The 21,245-nt window shown below is 35.8% G+C and overlaps 2 protein-coding genes across 2 annotated transcripts in view; one reads left to right on the top strand and one right to left on the bottom strand.

Annotated features, from left to right (window-relative positions):
- The first annotated feature begins 10,337 nt into the window (after positions 1–10,337).
- Positions 10,338–15,165, top strand: LOC110107927 (asparagine synthetase [glutamine-hydrolyzing]). Its single transcript, XM_020838375.2, has 13 exons — positions 10,338–10,546; positions 11,101–11,239; positions 11,791–11,886; positions 11,982–12,123; positions 12,275–12,465; positions 12,554–12,715; positions 12,806–12,886; positions 13,069–13,290; positions 13,366–13,500; positions 13,595–13,675; positions 13,884–13,970; positions 14,066–14,173; positions 14,748–15,165. Exons 1-13 carry the CDS (start codon positions 10,467–10,469, stop codon positions 14,994–14,996), a joined length of 1,773 nt encoding a protein of 590 aa, XP_020694034.1. The 5' UTR covers positions 10,338–10,466; the 3' UTR covers positions 14,997–15,165.
- Positions 15,166–16,099: 934 nt separating this feature from the next.
- Positions 16,100–21,245, bottom strand: part of LOC110107923 — a 72,130-nt gene continuing 66,984 nt past the window's right edge. The window contains exons 9-10 of the mRNA XM_020838371.2: positions 16,603–16,788; positions 16,100–16,505 (exon numbers count right to left, since the gene is read on the bottom strand). Coding sequence (XP_020694030.1) covers positions 16,661–16,788 — 128 coding nt within the window. The 3' untranslated portion in view covers positions 16,100–16,505; positions 16,603–16,660. The remainder of the gene's footprint in view (positions 16,506–16,602; positions 16,789–21,245) is intronic.

Below are 21,245 nucleotides of genomic sequence, written 5' to 3'. Positions count from 1 at the left end.
GAATAATAGAGCTCTTCTCTGGATTAACATCCAAACCCGTGGACCTAGAAAAAGTAGCAAGAATCTCTTTCATGACAGTGCTATTATGCAGAGAAGCTCTTTTAAAAATTAATAGGTCATCTGCATATAGTAAATGAGAAAGATGAAATCCATTGAAATATGTAGCTTAAAAACCATTCCCAATTACACAATAATCCAATAAACAGGATAAGACATCCATGACAATGCATAATACACAAGGGCTTAACAGACAACCCTTTCTAAGGCCAATTGAGGAGGAAAAAACCCCTCTAAACCCCCATCCAAGAAAACAAAGAAGTGCACATTAGAAATGAAAGCCTCCACCCAACTAATAAAGATGGTTGGAAAGCCCTTTTGGGCCATCTTTTAAAGCAAAAAAAATTATAGATATTGAATCAAAAGCCTTTTTAATATCCAACTTAGCGCACATAAATTTGTCATTAGTGCAATTTTAAAAAACCCTAGCATTTTCGTAGCAAGAATAACATTGTCAGCAAAAATTCTCTTATTTATAAAACCTACTTGGGAAGGATTTATAATAAGAGGCATAATGTGCTTGAGTCTAGATAAGAGGAATGCAGAGGAGGCACCGTGATCAAATCATCGATCATTTGGGAATAACTAATGGAAGGGAAAAAGTGAATCTTTGTGGAGGACCATTTGATCCAAATTCCACCATATGTAGAAAGATCAAAGTTTTTGCATCTCACTTCACAATTGAAGATAGAGTGAGAAGTAGAGAACCAAGGATTAGAGATAGTACTCGCATTAACCCCATTCTCCAAAATTATTCATGACAATTTGACATTTGTATTATTTTATCCATCAATTCCATTAACTAATAACAATAAGAGCTTCAAATTGGAATATTTCATTTGTTAATAAAAAACTTTGTTGGTGGTAACCACTATAGAACCACGAGTATATTGCCATCAATAGTTATTGAGAAAATCAATTTAAAATTAGGATTACCCAATCATTTTTGATCAAATATTATATAATTAAGTGCATCCATTATTGATAAGAATAAGAAATATTTTTATACAATCCTAGATGGAATCCCCTAAAAATTTATATATAAACTATGATATACACATTTTCTTCATTATGAGATATAAAGTTATAAAGAATTATTTAACTATAATTTCATATAGAACATTCTAATAATCATTTTAATTTGGTATACTCAAACACTCCTTACATAATTAAGTGACAATAGCCACCCATTACCACCCAAAATTACCATCTACAAATGGCTCACCAACACTTGTTTCTCACAGTCTTCTGACTCTCACCGTCTATTAGTCACCCTCTAATACATTTATATTTTTATCACTAGTCATCTTTTATTTTATCATTATTTCCCAATACTCAATATTACTTATTGTTCTCCATCTATCAAAGCATGTCATCCATAAGTCACATATTGTATGTCAATCACCGACCATCCATGGATTTTCAATATTGAATATCTCATATTATCACCTATTATTGTTTTATTCACATTCCATCAATTAGCACTCAATCATCATTATTAATTAACTCCCAATATTTTTCATCCTTTAATGGTTACCATTATATGTCACTTAATGATCATCATCACTATCATCACTTGATGTTTACTCTCTTCTAATGTCCATCATCACCTAATGCCACCTGTTATCATCCAATCCACCCTACCCTTTATATAGTAGAAAGTATGCTTCTAACCATCCTACCTCACAATCAATACTGAAGCCTTTGAATGGCCTAGTTCACAAAAAAATTGGGACTTTCTCCTTCGATTAAGTACATTATACTAACACCATCTTTAATTTCAAAGAAGGAAAATAAATTACAATATAAGTTTTGAACATGTAAGAATTTTGTAACTAAGAATGGACCCATCATTTTTTTTCTTTCATAAGTTATTCACATAAAATCATATGTTACTTATTTCCTATATATTTTTTATTATGTATGGACCATCATTTACAACTAAGATATAAAATTCCATCTCTCTATTTATTATGTATGGATTGATTGAAAATTGATAATCATTTGAGTTAAAATATTCATGTACCTCAATGACATGACAAATACGTAGAACACTCACAAAACTTGGGCATCTCACTCTAATCATGTCAATTAAGTCTCCCTTCACATGATAAGTAAAAAACTATTAGTAAATGCTACATTCATTGCATGATAGAAGAATATCAAAATGAGATTTTCCATCTCATGCAAAAGTGCCACCAATTAAGCTCATCAAAGTGAAATTTAGTTGAACCTTACCTTCCTAAAAATTAATTATATATCAAAGTTTATCAGATTGAGAGCACCCACATAAAGACTTCTCATCTTAAGGTTGAAGTTCCACTTTCTTTGCCACCACCTACTAACAAACTCCTCATTATCATATAAGGACTATATATCAATTCCATATGGCCTAAGAAGCTTGTAATCTACTGCTAAAAAAAGGTAAATATTCCCCTACCTTATCTTAATGTTATCCCTTATGAGATATTTTAGGATAAGCTCCAAATCTATATATAGGAAGAAAGTGATTCATTAAAGCTTCCAAATTAGAATAAAAACCAATAGCTTGCAAAAATCCAATAAATCCTTACATATGGCTCATGAGAATCAATGGAATATATATTGGGTATACACCTCAAAAATTTATCCTACATATGGAAGTTGAATTAGTTTTTCTTAGTTATAGAGGATCAAAGTCTCCAACATGCATATATAAGTCCTTCTAGTAAATTGTATCTCAAGTGTGATACATAAGATAATTCCTCATTAAGGATGTTAGTACATGTCTCTAATTTGTCACAAAATGATGTACAATGTTATAATCTTAGAAAAAACTGCAAAATCTAGTCTGAGGAGTTTATCAAGCAAAGTGAGCAAACAAGAGTTAAGATAGCAGATTATACAAAAGATGTCAATATAATAATAAACATGTTGACATCATTAGCCTATGTGATTTATTTATGATGAATTGAAAATTTGAAGATAACAAATCAATTTTATCTATATGCTAATTATTTCTCTTCTTTTATGCATGTTTACATAAAAATGGCTAGTGGTTGTGGTGATGGATGAGGATCCCAATATCAAGGAGGGAGGCATAGTACACTTTCCTCCTAGAGTGACAATAAATCTTCACATAGAGCCTTTAGAAGTGAGTCCAAATAAAGTTCATATGTTAGTGAAAATTTGTAAAAGAGATAACTCTTTCTTTTCAATTTATAATATTAGTTAATTTATTAATAACCATATATAAATGTTTTATATCTTTGATCTATATTACAAGAGTAATATGAATTAATTATCTTAATTTAGTATCTATTATAATTTTATTAACCATATAGTAACAAGAGCTCTAGTTAAAGATCTGAAGGAAGCCTTCACGCATCTATATTTGACTTGGGCCAACATACTCTACTACTATGGAGATGTTATGAGAGCGATTTGAGGTATGGATTAAATTTTTTTCATATGATCATTCATTTATTTGGTAAATTATATTAACAATCTTTTTTTGGAATTTCAAGGATACTTCTTTTGGGCACCGCATCAGACTTCCAATAAATGTGATGCCTAAGAGAAAGCAAATGCGAGGAACCTTTTTCAAACTCTAAATGTAGCTCACAAAGATGAAAAAAAATCCAATACATTTTATATTGGCAACATGATGGAATACAAATTTGTTGGACAAGTGATGTCATTTGGGATGGACTAATCTTATATTGGGCTGATGAGAACTACTAAAAGTTCTCACAAATGGCTTCCTCTAAATTCCTAACTCTAAAGGAATGGACTATCACAAAGCTTTCGGGAGGGTCAAATCTATCTAATGCACTTTTTCATCACATGGTAATATTTCACATTCATCTTTGTGTTATTTTAAAATTTGAATGCTTAAGATTCAAAATAATTAAATTATACTTTAATTTTTTTAAGCTTGCCATTTAAAAATTGATATAAATATTACAAATGTGTGAACAAAAAGTTATTCAATCTTTGGAAAGATGCTATGATCTCTATAGGCTCCTAAATTCACAACTCCTCTTGATCATTTTCACCAATTGTGCAATTTCTCTTTAATGGATATTATTCCCCTCACAACTGATTACTTATCATAAAAAAAGTGATTTCAATTGCATGGGCCCTACTCCTAATTATATATAAGTTTAAGCAGATCAATGAGGAAACACATCACATAGTTGGCTTTGATAAAACTTATTTAATACTAAATGATTTAACTTTAACAATTGATAGATGGGCCACCACTCACATGCTCCTCTATTGCATGCATGAATCATATAATTAAGAATTATAAATCTTATTATCAATAATTGCACTAAAAATTTTATTTATTTTGACTCATTATTATTTTTTAATATTTAGGTTTTGTTTGATTCAATTTTCCTTCAGCTAATTTAGGAAAAAAAAATTTATTTTTCTTTAAGGAATATATGCAAAAAAAAAATAATTTTATGTACATTTTTTGATATTTTATAAACATATAAACTAAATTAAAACATAAATTATAGTTTAATAATTAATCACTTGTTATAGGCATTTATTTTAATAAATCACTTATTATATAATTTAAAATTAATCACTTGTTATAGGCATGATGACTTTATTTAATGATACATTAAAAAATATTTTTTTACTTTTACTATTATTATGAGAGGAAACCACATAAAGATTTGGAATATGTGTGACTAAGAAAATAAAATAATTCTCTTAAATATTTTAAAATAGAAAGAGAGTTTCTTTTGAAATAGGATTCTCTCAAATTTTGACACTTTTAACTCTTTTAAAGTCAAAAAGTAAAACTAAAGCTACATCTATCATATCAATTTGATAGTTAATTAATTAATAATTTAATATATATAATTAACAAATTCAAATTTTATTTTAAATATTTTAGGGATAATTAAGAGATTATATATCAACATTAAGACCTAACATAATATGTTAGCATAATTTTAAACTAATTTTTTTAAATCCTTTTAATTTATTTAATATTATATTTTTTATTATTTATAAATTTTAGCTTAAATACAGAATTAACTTGATCTAATTTAAAAAAAATTAATAAATATCATTTTATTTATTGATAAAATTTCAAATATTCTAATTTAAAATCATGCATTTATTATTAATTGTTATAATACTAATCAAAGGTGAAACTAATTTTTATTTCAAGATAATTTTAAACATTTAGACATTTAATTAATTTATTTATACTTTTATATTGAATCAAAGACTGAAGATTGGTTGAAAATCTAATTAAGCAATTCTATAATCATGCCTTACTCAACTCGTGATCTAATTGAATGCTTCAAGCTGATTTTAAGCCAAAATCAGATTATCATGAGTTTCAATAATTAACAACGTCCTTATAAAAAAATATCCTAAAAAAATGAATAAAAAAATATTTAAAACAAAAATCATATAAAATCTTTTTTTTTTTAATTTTTTTTCTCATGGAACTTTTTTGTCATATATTTAAGGGTTCATTTTGGATAACTGTAATATTTTTATTTACTTTTAAAATGAAAAATAGTTTTTTATCATATTAAAATGTGATAATTATAAAAAAATTATTAAATGACTTTTTTTAAAAGACAACAAATCTATAATAATTGTAATTATAAAAAAAATTGTTGAATTTTCAACAAAAGTGCTACCAAATAGTCAAACCCTTATTGTTGCATCCTGGAATATTCACTGCGATAGAGAAATATATAATTTAACGTCTTAGCGTTACAAAGATCCAGCACACAAGAAGATGAAAGAGATAGCGTGTAGCATTCATAAGAGACACAAGATTTTTTTACGTGGAAACTCCTGAAAGGGGGAAAAAACCACTGGGCTTGGCCCAATTTGAATGAATCAACTTGTATTTGTAGTCGATTACAAATGAAGCCCTTCCTTGGGAGAAGGCCTTGACTTAATGTCGCAAATCTACATCATATAGAGTGCATTACATGGTGGAAGTTACAATAATTAACATAGACATGTTTGTTTGGTCGACATGACCATAATTGATAGGATAGAAGTTAGAAAGATCATAGTAGGCAGGAGACCGGGGTCAGAAAGACCGTTGTCTAGCGATGGAGGTCATAAAGACTGTAGTAAATGACGAAGGTTAGAAGAACCATAGTCGGCAGGAGACAAGGGTCCGAAAGACCGTGGTTGGCAGGAGACCAGGGTCAAAAAAATCATTTTATGGTGATGGAGGTCAAAAGGACTGTTGTGGGTGACAAAGGTCAAAATGATCATAGTCAACAAGAGACCGGAGTCAGAAAAACCATTGTCTGGAGATCGATGGAGGTCGAAAGGACCATAGTCATCAGGAGACATGGGGTTCAAATGACCATAGTAGTAGGGTGATACTCTGGTAGAACTCTGGGCATCAGATGGTGGCCTGACAGAAGTTCGGGCTTAAAGTAGTGGTCTGACAAAAGTTTGAGCCTCATATGGTAGTCTGAAAAAAGTTCAGGGCTCAAGTGGTGGTCTGACAGAAGTCTGGGCCTCAGGTGGTGGTCCGACAGAAGTCTAAGTCTCAGGTGGTAGTCAAACAGAACTCCAAGTGTCTGGTGGTAGTTCGCAAAACTCCGGGCCTCAGGTGGTCGTCCGGCAGAACTTCGGGCCTCAAATAGTTATCTGACAGAACTTCGTGTGTCAGGTGGTGGTCCAATAGAACTTTAGGCGTCAGTTGGTGGTCTGGTAGAACTCTGGGCATCAGGTGGTGGTATGGTAGAACTCCGGGTATCAGGTGGTGGTCCAGCAGAACTCCGGGCCTCAAGTGAAGGTCTGGTGGAACTCAGGTCCTCAAATGGTGATTCGATGGAACTCAGAGCCTCAAGTGATTGTCCGGTGGAGCTTAGGGCCTTAAGTGGTGGCCCGACAAAATTCCAGGTGGTGGTCAAGGAGGAGCGAGGAGGCAAGAGCAATCTCCAATCTCTCTCTTGCTTTTTTTACTGGAGCCTCCTTTTTAAGAGAAAGAAGGGATCTATTTATAGAATTCCTAGAGTGGCATGGTCCATAAATAGGAGGAAGATCAAGGGTAAATGGGGAGTGGCTGGGATGGAGGGCCAATGTTGAATCCCTTGATCATGGACCTTTCGATGTATATTTGAATGTCTTAGTGATGTTGGAATTCAATGATCTTAGGCTCGTTGGATTTGTTTCGTCGAGTCGCTCGATTCGAATATAAGCATATCACATTTGGAAACCATTTGGTAATCCAAATTGTTGTTCAAACCTTTCAACATTGCTTCAGACCCTTGATTTGGACCCATTTGGGCTTGGATTAGGTTGAATTTGGTGTCGTTGGGTTTGTATTTCCAAGACGTCCAGTTCAAATGTAAGTTTGTTGAAATCGGAGACCATATGGTCACAAATTTAATTTCAAAGTTTTCTAACTTGATTTTCCTCGAGATTCGTGCCTCATCAAGATAATTTTTTGATGATGTATCAGTTGCCCTCCTATTTTCAGTCGTCGAAGCTCCATAATTTTGCAAATATATGTCCCAGGCTTTGGGGAATTTTTGTGTGATTTAAAATTCGAATATACTCTGATCTTGAGCCTAGAGTTCTCGAATTACTCTAGAAGTGCCAAATTGAGTTCAGGACGTCGAAAAAAGGTTCCAGGGATCGCAAAAACATTTGATTTAACATTTTTGGGCCAAAATTGGGTCCAAAATAGAGTCCAGCCACTGTTAGTCGTCGCCGGAGCAGCTTCCACCTCGCCCGCGTGCTCCGGCCTGCTCGGCCCGTTGGCCCGGCTTGCCTGTTCGCATGCTCCGACACGACTGTTCCGCTCGCCGCGTGCCACTGCAAGCTACCTTTTTGCTTGCGCAAAGTTGCCCGAGCTACCCTACTACGGTTAGCTGGCGATAATCACTGGCGGTTGGCTAACCGCTAGCGGTCTAGATTTTTTTTCGGCCTTAAGTGGTGGCCCGACAAAACTCCAGGCGGTGTTCGAGGAGGAGCGGGAGGCAAGAGCGATCTCCGATCTCTCTATTGCTCTCTTGCTTGGAGATTTCTTTTTAAAGAGAAAGGAGAGGTCTATTTATAGAATTCCTAGAGTGGCATGGCCCATAAATAGGAGAAATATCAAGGGTAAATGGGGAGTGGCCGGCTAGGATGGACGACTGATATTGAATCCCTTGATCATGGACCATTCAATGAACATTTGAATGTCATAGTGATGTTGGAATTCAGTGATCTTAGGCTCGTTGCATTCTTCTCGTCGAGCCGCTTGATTCGACTATAAGCATGACACATTTGGAAAACGTTTGGTAATCCAAATTGTTGTTCAAACCTTCCAACAACACTTCAGTTGGCCCTTGATTTGTACCCAATTGGGCTTGGATTGGGTGGAATTTGGTGTCGTTGGGTTCGTATTTTTGAGACGTCAGTTCGACTATTAGTTTGCTTAAATCAGAGTTCAGATGATCACAATTTTAATTTCGGAAGTAACCAACTTTATTTTCCTCAAGATTTGTGCCTGATCAAGATAATTTTTTGATGATGTATCACTTATCTATGCAAATAGAATTTTTTAAAAGATTTTGAGATAATTTAATTACAAATTCATTCATAATCAACATACCCTAAACTTCGAACTTCTGACTACGGCTAAGTTTGAAACCACTTTCTATTAAAAATTAAAGGGAATTTTCAATTATTTTACATTTTCATCTTCTATATAGCTCCTATTTTAAGCTTATAATCGATCGGTTGGGTCAAATCAATTAGATCGCACTATTAATCTGAATTGGGTTTAACAAGCTATATAAGTTTGAGCTTGAGCTTAGCCTAGCTCGAATCTTGTAAGCTTGTCGAGTCAGCTCGATTAATATCAGTTGACACATCAAAGTTCATATTAGTCTAATTAATTGTTTATTATTTAAATTCAAAATAAAGAATCGAGCTCAAAACATGAGCCAAGCTCGAGCTCAAATTTGAGCTACATCTAAAATAAATGAGTTTAACCAGCTCGACTTGTTTATACTTAATCAGATCTCTTTACATTGTGTTGTTAGTTGTGAAAGTGTCATATGAAAATTTCATCTCATACGTTTTAGTAAGTGCAGCACATCACAGCTTGTTGATTGAGAGCATATGCTTCAAATCTCTCGAACCTGTATTGCGTGTAAGTTTACGAATAAATTCATTAAAAATGTTAAAAAAATTAGTAAAAACATTTAAAAAACTTTTATCAAATTATCTATAATTTTTGAAAATTTATGATAATAATAATTTTCCCTATTTTACAAATAAGAAATTAATTTTATTTATAAATTTTGACAGAACGATTAAGGCTTTTTCAAACTTGAATAATAATATTAGCTTCTTATAAAATATGATAAATGAGATTTTAAGGAACTAGGGGTGTCAATTCGGGTCAATGGGTCGGGTTCGGGTCGAACCCGACTTTACCCGACTGCAAACAAACCCGACCCGATTTCGCAAACGGGCCAGGTTTGCCAATCTGGATCTGACCAATGCGGGTTACCGAGTTGACTTGACCCGACTCACAAGGGATAGAAATCACTAGATAGTGGAGGGTGCGGATCGGGTCCGCCAATTGGGTCTTGTCGTCTCTCATCTCGACTGCGCTACAACCTACAGGAGCCTGGAGCTAGTGCAAGGCCGCGGGCGGGACAATAGCGATAGCGGCAGTGCGTGCGGGACAGACGACGACAGCGGCAACGCGCACTGCGGGTGGGACGGACGGTGACAATGGCAACAAACCTGAAGCCTGACGCGACTCAGCGACGTGACAATGGCAGCGGACTTGACGCCTAACGAGTGAAGGCCTGACGTGACGATCCCACACGAGATTATGAATATAGATCAATCTCGATTGGTTTCGAATTTCCGGGTCAACTTGAACTCGTCCCAGTTTTACAAATGGGTTGGAATTACAACCCCCCCGACCCATATGACAAATGGGTTGAACCGAACCCGGAATTTTCCAGGTCAGGTTCATATCAGGTTTCGGGTCGTGTCAAATTTTGACACCCCTACCATGTTAGCATAAATCAGAGTAATTATCATTATTTATAAAATAACATAAAGTATTACTTTTATTTATTAAAATTAAAACTTTTTTTTATTCAATCCAACACAAAACTTTGTGGAATTTTACACAAATGACCCAAAAATTTATGTGGAAAATAGAAACAGCGCATTGATGAACACCATGAAATGGACTCCAACAAATCACATAGTCACGGACTACCGTTCTCTTCGTCCCTCCGACATCGCGAGCCTATTTATAGCCCCTCATCTTCTCCTCATTCTCTACCCTTCCTCGTTCCTTTCTTCCGTCCTGCATTCTGCGCCTCATTTTGCTCTCGTTCTCTCTTCTCCCAAATTGTTCTCTCTCTTCCCTCTTTTCCTCGTTCTTACTCTCACACAGAGCCATGTGTGGAATTCTAGCTGTTCTAGGTTGCGCCGATGATTCCCAGGCCAAGAGGGTTCGAGTTCTTGAGCTCTCTCGCAGGCAATCCCTTTTCTTTACATCTTTCCCAACCCTCGATGAGACCTAGACTTTCTTTGATATTGCTTGTTTTTATTGTTTGACTTTAGAGGAGCTCTTGTTAATGTGAGATTATGGGGATTTAGATAAAAAATTTGAATGTATGTCAGATTATGGTAATTTTTAGGTTACTAAACTGAACCCTAATATTAATTCTTACATGCGAATAATAACTATTGGTATTTGATCCATTTTTCCTTCAATCTTGTTTAGCAATGAAATAGCGCTCAATAACCTGAAGTGTTCAATTCGAAGCTCGCACTTTCGCTATTTCTAGAATGAAACAGGAATTATATTGATTATGCCAAGCTGGGCTGGGTCAGTTTTTCTTTGCTTTTTGTTGAAGAAGACTGATTTGTCTTGATCTAATGAATATGATTAAATTGTATACAGAAATAACTTAGGTATTGATGGTAAATTTATATATGGGTTAATAAACTTGTTTTTTTTTCATCATTGGGTTCAGTAATTTGGTTAATTTTCATGAGAAAAAATTGATGGTTTTCATCATATTATAGGTTAAGGCACCGTGGTCCCGATTGGAGTGGGTTGTTCCACCATGGAGATTGTTATCTAGCACACCAACGGCTTGCGATAATCGATCCTGCTTCTGGAGATCAACCTCTGTATAATGAGGATCAGAGCATCGCCGTGACGGTAAGAAGTTTACAATGTGAAATTATATGGAAAAGAGACAATCAAAGATTCATTTATTAGTTCTATAAATCTGGCACCAACCACGTGTTTTGAGTTTATTGACTTTGTCAGCCAAAGTAAATATCCAAGTTTATATCCTTGGCTCCTTGCTACCAAAAATAAATTAATAAAATCTCTAGTCGTGGAATTATATACTAAAACCGGTATTTGATGAATATGGATAAAAACAGAAGTCCGTTCTGAAATTTTGAATGTAATGGGTAAATCAGACTGTCAAATTTTATTTTAAAAATAGAAAAGTTAGATTAAGAAGGTTTGCTATTAGTAATTTATTTGTGATCTGTTATATCATGTCATAGAAAAAGCAATCAATGGCTTCTTATTTGATGTATATTTAGTTATATAGGTTCTTTTGTTCAAAAACCTTAACCTCATTATTCCTTCTGGCCAGGATTGGCATGCTGACTAATGTTCTTCTCATGGAAAAATTAAAAAATTCCTATAACTTTTTTATATTCTCAAGCACTCGTTAACTTTGAGCTAACTAACAGGTTAATGGTGAAATTTACAACCATGAAGAACTAAGAGCTCAATTATCCAACCACAAGTTCAGGACTGGAAGCGATTGTGAGGTTATTGCACATCTGGTGAGAGACTATTCCATTTTTTCCCCCATCTAGAAACTCTGACTAATTTTTCCTGCGTTTTATAACTAAACATCTTTGATTCTACTTCTTAATAGTATGAGGAACATGGTGAAGATTTCATTGATATGTTGGATGGCGTTTTCTCTTTCGTTCTGCATGATTCAAACGATAACAGTTTCATTGCTGCTCGTGATGCGATTGGTGTAACACCCCTCTATATCGGATGGGGACTTGATGGTGCACTTTTCCTTCCTTCTATCATTCTTTGAAAGTAAAACAGTAGATGACGTTATTATAATTACTTAGCCATCGATTACTCAAAACCATTTTCTCGATCCTTCAAATTTTCCATAGCTCTGAATTCTAATCTACATATTTCTCTTCTCAGGCTCTGTCTGGATTTCTTCGGAAATGAAAGGGCTTAATGATGACTGTGAACATTTTGAGCAGTTTCCTCCCGGCCATATCTACTCCAGTAAACAAGGTGGATTAAAGAGATGGTACAATCCAGTTTGGTTTGCCGAGTCCATTCCTTCGACTCCATTTGATCCTCTTGTTTTGAGGAAGGCATTCGAGAATGTATATGATCATGTGTCCTCTATTTTAGCTTCAGATCCCTTATGTCCTCCTGAACTAAAATGTTAATAAAATATATTGATCTTCTCAGGCTGTCATTAAAAGGCTCATGACAGATGTTCCCTTTGGGGTCTTACTATCTGGTGGATTAGATTCTTCATTGGTTGCTTCTGTCACTGCTCGCCACTTGACCGGAACCAAAGCTGCCAAACAGTGGGGCTCTCAACTCCATTCCTTCTGCGTCGGGCTAGAAGTTAGCTTCTTCCCTCACAAATTATTTTTATGCCAACCTATTTTCACGATTAAAATGTTGATATGTTCTCCCTGTCCAATACTCCCATAGGGATCACCTGATTTGAAGGCTGCAAAAGAGGTTTCCGAGTACCTTGGCACTGTCCACCATGAGTTTCACTTCACAGTGCAGGTATCAAAGCAAGCATATTTAGGCTTCGTTTGGGACGGCTTTCTTCTTGCTTTTTAAAACGGCTTTGTTGTACTAGAAAGCCGTTTTAAAATGCAGTATGAAAGTTGTTTCAAACGAAACTAATTTTGTAAGGATATTTTTTTAAAATTTAAGGTTTCTGTACTTTTTTGCTCCACGAACAGGATGGTATTGATGCCATTGAGGATGTTATCTATCATGTTGAAACCTATGACGTTACTACCATCAGAGCAAGCACCCCTATGTTCCTAATGTCGCGCAAAATCAAGTCTTTAGGGGTGAAGATGGTGCTGTCAGGGGAGGGTTCTGATGAGATTTTTGGAGGGTATTTGTACTTCCACAAGGCACCAAACAAGGAAGAGTTCCACCGGGAAACTTGCCACAAGGTATCATCTGTTTTGCCTGATTTTGTAGTTTTCTAAGTAAATCATATAGACTAAATATTTTTATTTGAATTGCAGATAAAAGCCCTTCATCAATATGACTGTTTGAGGGCAAACAAAGCAACCTCTGCATGGGGCATTGAAGTTCGTGTCCCATTTCTGGACAAAGCATTCATAAACGTTGCTATGAGTATTGATCCTGAGTGCAAAATGGTAAGAAGAGGATACTATCTTAATACTTTTTTTTTTTGGAAATCCTTGTTGAAGTTCTGATGTATATTTATATATGTCATTCAAATACCATCAGATCAAGCCTGATCTTGAGAGAATTGAGAAGTGGGTGCTGAGGAAAGCTTTTGATGACGAGGAGAATCCTTATCTGCCCAAGGTATTGATTTTGGCATCGTTTGTGACGGTTTTTTGTATTGCTTTTTAAAACAATTTTTTAGTATAAAAATTAAAAAGCTGTTTTAAGAAGAAATAAAATAGCCGTCCCAAATGAAGCCTTCAACTCATGTTCAGCCTTTTTTTTTTTTTCCTCTAGAAAAAGATTACCTGAATAGTTGGATTACTCATTAGAGGTCTTCTTTTTGCAGCACATACTGTACAGGCAGAAGGAACAATTTAGTGATGGAGTTGGGTACAGTTGGATTGATGGACTTAAAGCCCATGCAGCACAGCACGTATATCTCATATGAACCCATTTTTCTCAATTCAAAACTTGATAAAAAATGAAACTCTAAATCTCTAATACTTATATCTCCCTATTTCTTTACAGGTAACTGATAAAATGATGCTGAACGCCGAACATATTTATCCACACAACACACCCAACACTAAAGAGGCCTACTATTACCGCATGATATTTGAAAGGTTCTTTCCTCAGGTAACAATTTAGAATCAAGAAATTTATCATAATAATTAGCTTTAAATCATCAAAACTCCAATAGGGGTTTCAATATTTGACCCGACCCGAAAATCTGATCCGAAAATTTCGGGTTCGGGTCAACCCGAACCCGAACCGGGGTTAGGGTTCGGATTAGAGATTTCGACCCATTTGTAAAACAGATTAGATTCGAGTCGACCTGGAAACCCAAAATCAACTCAGCTTGAACCGTTTTTAATTAATTTAGGAGAATTTGTAAAGATTATTATGAAATAAGTAAATAATATTTTTAAAAAATAATAAACATTGTTGTCCAAATTATACTAAGCTTGATTTATTTTAAATTGATTGAAGTAAATCTTAGCTTAATTTTTTATTAGGTTTAAATAAATTTTTTTGTAAAACATACCCGAAGTGGGTTCTGGTTCAGGTCTGGAAAATCAACCCGTTTGCAAAAACGGGTCAGGTTCGGGTCGTGTCAAACAATATTAGGTCAGTTCCGGATTGGACCCGAATCCGACCCGTGACCCAATTTTGACAGCCCTAACTCCAACATTTGAATCTTTGACTGCAGAACTCTGCAAGGCTGACCGTACCTGGAGGGCCGAGCGTCGCCTGTAGCACGGCGAAGGCCATTGAGTGGGACTCTCAGTGGTCGAAGAACCTGGACCCCTCCGGCCGAGCTGCTCTCGGTGTTCATCTGTCTGCTTATGATCCACAAGAATCAATTACTCTTGTGGCAGGGAAGGGCTCAGCTAAGATCAATAATAAGAAACCGAGGATGGGAGATAGGGCAGCTCCAGAACTAATTGTTAGTTCCTGATACCTCAACAAAGACCTGCTTTTCACAGAGCTCTTAAGCTTTTAGTTTCTAATATGTTTTAATTAAGCCTTCAAACTATATAAGGATATGTAAAATTGCTGTGAACCTCGATTATGAATGTGCTGCTTCTATTTTTAATGATTAAAAGACCTTCGTAGTATTTTTCCTTTGATTTGTTTTCATGTGATTGAGGGCGCCAGCGAATCAATAATTGATAAACTTGGTTTTGTTCAACTCTCGATTACAAATATTTTTAAGTTTACTGATGTTATAAAAAAATTTTCTTTGCCAAATCCGAACGGAACATGCAACAAATAAACGAACATCAATAGCATCAATTTTTTTGGATGGCTCTGATTATCATAAATTTTAGTGTGTTGGATCGATTTTAAATAGGAAATACAAAGATTAAGAAAAGATTGCATAAATATAAATAAACATAAATAAGTATATATATATATTAAAATCTAGTTTGAGATAATTTTTTTCTTAATTTCTAAAATAAATTTTTAATAAGTTTTTTTAGATATCAATAATAAAGTAATCTCAAACAAAATCAAAGATTATTTGGGACAAATTTCTAACCACTTTCCACAACTGTTTTTTATATAAAAATTTGTCAAAATAATTAAAAAATTATGATAAAAAGCTACCCCAAACAAAACCTAAATCTCAACATAATTGTGCTTACTTTTTATTAATGTTCGACCCATTAAAACAAATTAAAAAAAAAATGCTAAGCTTATCTCGGATATCAAACGAGCTGACTTTTAGGGTTTAGGTGCTCATGAAGATGTTTATGAGAAATTATTCAGTGCAGACAACGAACATCATTCAAAGACCAATCAGAATGCACCATGTCACCCTTACTAGGTACCAGGTTCCGTTCGTAGCTCTATACTGTTGACATGACACATTCTAATTAGTCTCTCCGAATAATAAACTGCATCCTTAAACAACAGTTAATAAGCTACTGAGATAACCTAAAATTGAATTATTATCAGCAATCTCACATTAGGCGACCAGAATTTCAAATAAACTCATAATAGGGAACTGCACAGAAGCGAAAACAGTAATGAAAAAGAAAAAAAAAATACTAGAACTTAGAGCAGAAATGAACCCCCAATGAAAATTTCAGTTAACAAGGTGACAAATATGACTCCTCATGCTAAAGCCGCCTACATCTTGAAAGCAGTAAAAAAGTACCCTTCCTACCAAAATTTACATTCCACCACATTGGTACAGGAATGAACCAAAGGAATAAAAAGCATGCCAAACAATATAAACAACCTAATCTAAGAGTTCTCTCAAACTGTACAAAATCATCTTTTTTCTAAAACAAAGCATCCTCACTTCATCACTCAGCACCAATAAAAAAATAATCACTTTTGACCTGAAATAGATGCCTTTGAACTGATATATTCTGCTTGTAGAGAGCTTGAAGTGCTAGCCCAATTCCAGATCCAAGAACATGCTGTAGCATTACCTCATCGGCTTATTATTCGAAATCTACATGTTAGGGAAGTTCAAAAACAGCATTAATAATATAATTACTAATGCTCTAAATTTATGTAAGAGCAGTTAGAAGAAAATAAAAAATGCTTACACATTCTACTGCAGTTTGGTTCAGGAATTTGCACAGGAAGTTTGTTGGCTTTGTCTGTTCAATGAGTTCTAGTTGCAGTAGGCAAAGGACTGTACTTGTTGACAAAACACGGTAATGCTAAAACAACCTTGCGAGCTTGTTCGTGATTGTCGGAATCTGTATTGTTGATGTTGCTGTTGCAATTATCTGAAAAGAATTTGCAAACCAAAAAGAGGGTTAGTAGATAGAAGAACCTCTGCCACTGGGCTTTCTTGGTTTTCCAAATAAGCCATTCTCTTTTATGCAATTCCACTTTGTCATTACAAAGCCAAGAATTGCAGGGCTTGAAACTAAGTGAAAGTATGACATGATTCATTAGCTATTAACTTCCTTATTTTCTGTTTAGCTTTTTTTTTTTTCTTTCTTTTCTTTTTCGCTTTTATTCTTTCCTAGCCTTTCTTCTGTACGAGTATCTTAATAATTATTATTCTTTGCCTTGCGGCTTTCCTATAAATATCTCAGGCTAAGTTTATCTGGAGAATTAATTTTCAGGTTATCCTGGGAGAGGAGGGAAATCCTGTCCTTGGAGTAGATTGTTAGGACGGTTCAGGTGGAACCGACCCAACCGGCCTAGCAAGGGCTGGTTCGGGTTTACAGGAGGCGGATTAATGCCGCCGCCTCTATTGTTGCCGGCCAAGCAAGGGCTGGTTCGGGTCTATAAGAGGCGGATTAATGCCGCCGCCTCTATTGTTGCCGCCCAAGCAATGAGGCCCATGCCTCCTCTATGGTTGCCGCCCAAAGCCATGGGGCCCACTATTTGAATTGATCTAAATTTAGCAAGAGGAAGGGCGGCTAAGGCATGGGAGGGAATTTTTAATTAGAAAATTAAGGTTTTAAATAGGCATGAGATGTGAGGGTTAGGGCATGCATGATTATTGTTTTCTCTTGAAGTTCTCTTTGTGGTCTTGGGCTCTAGATTCATCGTCTAGAGATTGGGAGAGAACAAACCTCCTCTCAATTTGAGGATCAATTGTATCTTTACATGTTCTTGTTTTTGGTTTGACTCCTATAATACAATCAACTATTTTTTGGATTGTTTTCATTGGAGATCTTGAAGTTTACTCGCTGTTTTCACCAATTATTGTTAGGTTTGCTTGTGAACTCAAGTATTTCCTATCATAGATTTCCCCTAAATTTAGAGAGGTGAAGAGAAGAGGGGTTGTAGTAGGGTAGGGGACCCTACCATCATTAACCACCATTACTCTATCCTTCCCTGCAAACTTTGGCCTCAAATGGTAGCTAGGAAGGTTCCCACCGGCAGCAGCCACCATGCCTTGTCCTTGAGCCAAGACACTTTCAATTTCTAGAGGTTTTTGGGTAGCTGGTCTAAGAAAGGTTCTTGGTCAGCTTTCTAGAGGGTTCTTGATCAACACGAAAGCTGCTGTTAGGCACCAAAGTTCAGGAGAAAGTTTGGTAAATTTCAGTAAATCACCGGTGGCCTTAGACCCATAGGACTCTGCCACCTGATGCAGAGAATATGCAAAGTAAGCTAGGGCCTATTTCGGACCGGCAAATTGTCTCTAGCTAGACCTACAACCAGCATTATCTTCTAATCATAATCAGGTTCTCTGTTCCCCTTTTGTCAATTTCAGAAATTTTAAATTACAAGTTACAAAGAAGATCTATAAGGTAAGAAAGAGAGCCAAAACAAAAACAAAACAAGGATGAAAGTCAAAAGGGGTCTCAGGATGGGACCAACTCCCCAAGCATCACCAGAAAATCAGGTTGGAAGACGAAAAATTGTCGCAACCAGATGAGAGCGCACGATAATTGCGAACTAACCCAGTCTGCCACAAAGGCCATCCAAGAACGAGCCGGTTGCTTCAAGGGCCATAACTGAAAGCAACCGAATAAAACATCTGATATGAGCAAGCCCTCCAAAACCAGAAAGTAGCGAATGTCCACAAACAACCCTATAATAGTGTACAAGTTCGCCCATTCATCATCGACCAAAACCAAATACCACACCAAAACATAGCCTGACAAATATCAAGTGAGCACAAAAACCGTTCTTGAGCTAGTGAGAAACCATCAGACCGAACAAAAAAACAGAGCTCAACAAGAATCAAATGAGCACAGTAAACCAAACTTTGAGCTTGTGATGCAGGACATATGAAAATTTGATTTCGATAAGGATTTTGCACGCTTATTGAGTAAGAGATAATTAATTAAAGCTTTATGATAATTAAACAATGAAATAAAACCAATGAGCGGTAAACACAAGCTTAGGCCAAGTTACTCGTAAAAAATAAAAACCACATAATAATCAATTACTCTTGACATTGCCAATGAGATGAGTTTCAACAAGCAATCCCTACTCTAACAACAAGAGTAGTGCTATGAAAGGTCTCTCACACAATTCCTAATAAATACTAGACTTTAATGGGAAGAGTTAACACAACTTTCCATGATTCAATTAGAGCTACAATTGAGAGCGATTAAAAGATAAAAGAGAAGGAGAGAAGATCACCCAAATAAACAAGACAAAACAAAGCTCCGGTGTTGGGTTTATGCACTTGAGAGGTAGTAGACAGCAGTTCTCAACTCCTAGCCGCCTTAGGACAACAATTTGATGATCTCGGGATGGTGGACAGCAAACTAATCTCGGCTGGCATGTTTAGGCAGCAACCTGAACCTTCCGGGCAGCACACGGTGATCTCTGAGTAGCGGGACAGCTTCCCGACACTGTCCAGAAATTCTGGACAGCAATATTACAGCAGTTTTGCCTCTTGGGAAAAGCTGGACAGCAACTTCTAGTGCTTATAAAGACCTTGAATGGTGCTAAATGATGCTGGGAACTTTTAGATGCTAGTTCAGAAACTCCAATAGTGCAGGACATCTGGATGGTTCTTCTGATTTGTGTAGACAGCAAGCCAAAAATTCCAAAACGGAAGGGTAACGTCAGGGACGGCTTGGGAAGGGCTGGCCGGATTTGGGATTGATTAGAGAGAGCTTGATTTGAGGATTTTGGGGGGGGTGCATGCATGGGGAGTTAATTGGGGAATTTATGATTCCTTCCAAACTTGGGTTGCTAAAAGGGGAAAGAGAATGAGAGAGAAATCTCTAATCAATTTTTGAGTGGATTTGAGAGTTTCCAAAAATAAATCAATTTCTTTAAGAAAAGATTTCAAATTCAATTTAATTGGAATTTGAAAGTTGAATTCTTTCCAAAGTTAAGATGATCTAAATTAGAAAAGCTTCCAATTCTTTCCTAAGAGGAGTCTTGGGAGAAAAAGGAAGGTAGATGGGAAAGGAGCCAGCGGTATTTGGGGGGGGGGGGGGGGGGGGGGGGGGGGGGCGGGAATCATTATTGGAAAGTCATCCATTACTAACAAAATTTTTCAGCAGTTTTCCGACGATTTTTTTAGTCGGTTAATTTTCTGGCGGTTTTTCGACTATTAAATTTTTAGCGGTTTACCATCTCATTTGGAACGTTAGAACACATTAAAATAGATCTATTTACTATTACTAGAGCCAGGAGGGGCTATAAGATCAATGGAGGGGGGAGAGAGAGCGGGCAAGGGAGAGTTTATGGAAGTATTTAATGCCTTCTTGATTTAAGGAATTAAATTTGGGAAGAAATATCTCATGCCAATTTAATTTAAAATTCAAAGAGGAAGTAATTTGGAAACTTTCCTAAAATAGGATTTATATTTTAGGTAATAATTTCAAATTCAAATAGATTTGAATTTGTAATTATTTGAGTTACCTAAAATGTAGAGCTAATTTAGGAAATGTGTAATGGCAATTGATGAGGGAGGGGAAGGCAAAGTGGCGGCTGACAGTTTGGAATAGAGTTTGGTTTAGGGTTTGTGGGTTGAATGGTTTGGTGGTGAGAGTTGGTCGGCAACAAGGTGGATTATGGTTAGGGAATCCGGCGGGTAGGAGGCTGGGGATTGGATGGGGATGTTGGTGGCTTAATGGGGAAAGAGGAAGGGAAAGGAAAAGGAACGAAAGAAAGGTAAAGGAAGAAGAACCACGAACCCGACCATCTCCAAGATTGGTGGATGATCCGATTTCCCTCCCTAGGAATTTCTCCAAAGCTCTCTCCTAAAACTCTCACAACTCTCCAAAGAATACATGTGCAGGAATTTTCTTATGATTCATTCATTACTCCTCAAAGAAGAAGAGGGAGGCTTTAAATAGCCCATACAATGAGAAAATAAAAAGTACAACCATGCCCCTAGGGCCTACACATACCTAAGCCCTTAAGGACAAAAAAGGAAAAAGCATAATAAACTTCATAAAATAAAAATAATACATCAATCATAAATATGAAAATCAAAAGTAGCGCGATGTAATGGTGGCCGTAGATTGATGACCACGCCTCTAGTAGACTTTCCATGTATTGATGTCCTCATCGCTTGTGAAAACAATTCCATATCCTAACTTTGTGAAAAATAGCATTCTTAATAAACAAGAGAGGCCAAGTGGGGTTGTTCCAGTGATTAGAAAAAAGACGAAGATTCTGTTCCTTTCATAAATGATAATCAGTGCAAGTAACAAGATAGCAAAAAATTTTTCCCCACTACTGAACTGCTGCAAGCAGTCAACGAATTCATAAACTTGCTGTAGATTTGGCCTAAAAAATGTAGAATAGAGGT

This window comes from Dendrobium catenatum, unplaced genomic scaffold, assembly GCF_001605985.2.
Source record: "Dendrobium catenatum unplaced genomic scaffold, ASM160598v2 fragScaff_scaffold_615, whole genome shotgun sequence".
Classification (NCBI taxonomy): domain Eukaryota; kingdom Viridiplantae; phylum Streptophyta; class Magnoliopsida; order Asparagales; family Orchidaceae; genus Dendrobium; species Dendrobium catenatum.
This window is presented reverse-complemented; position numbering and strand designations above follow the sequence as displayed.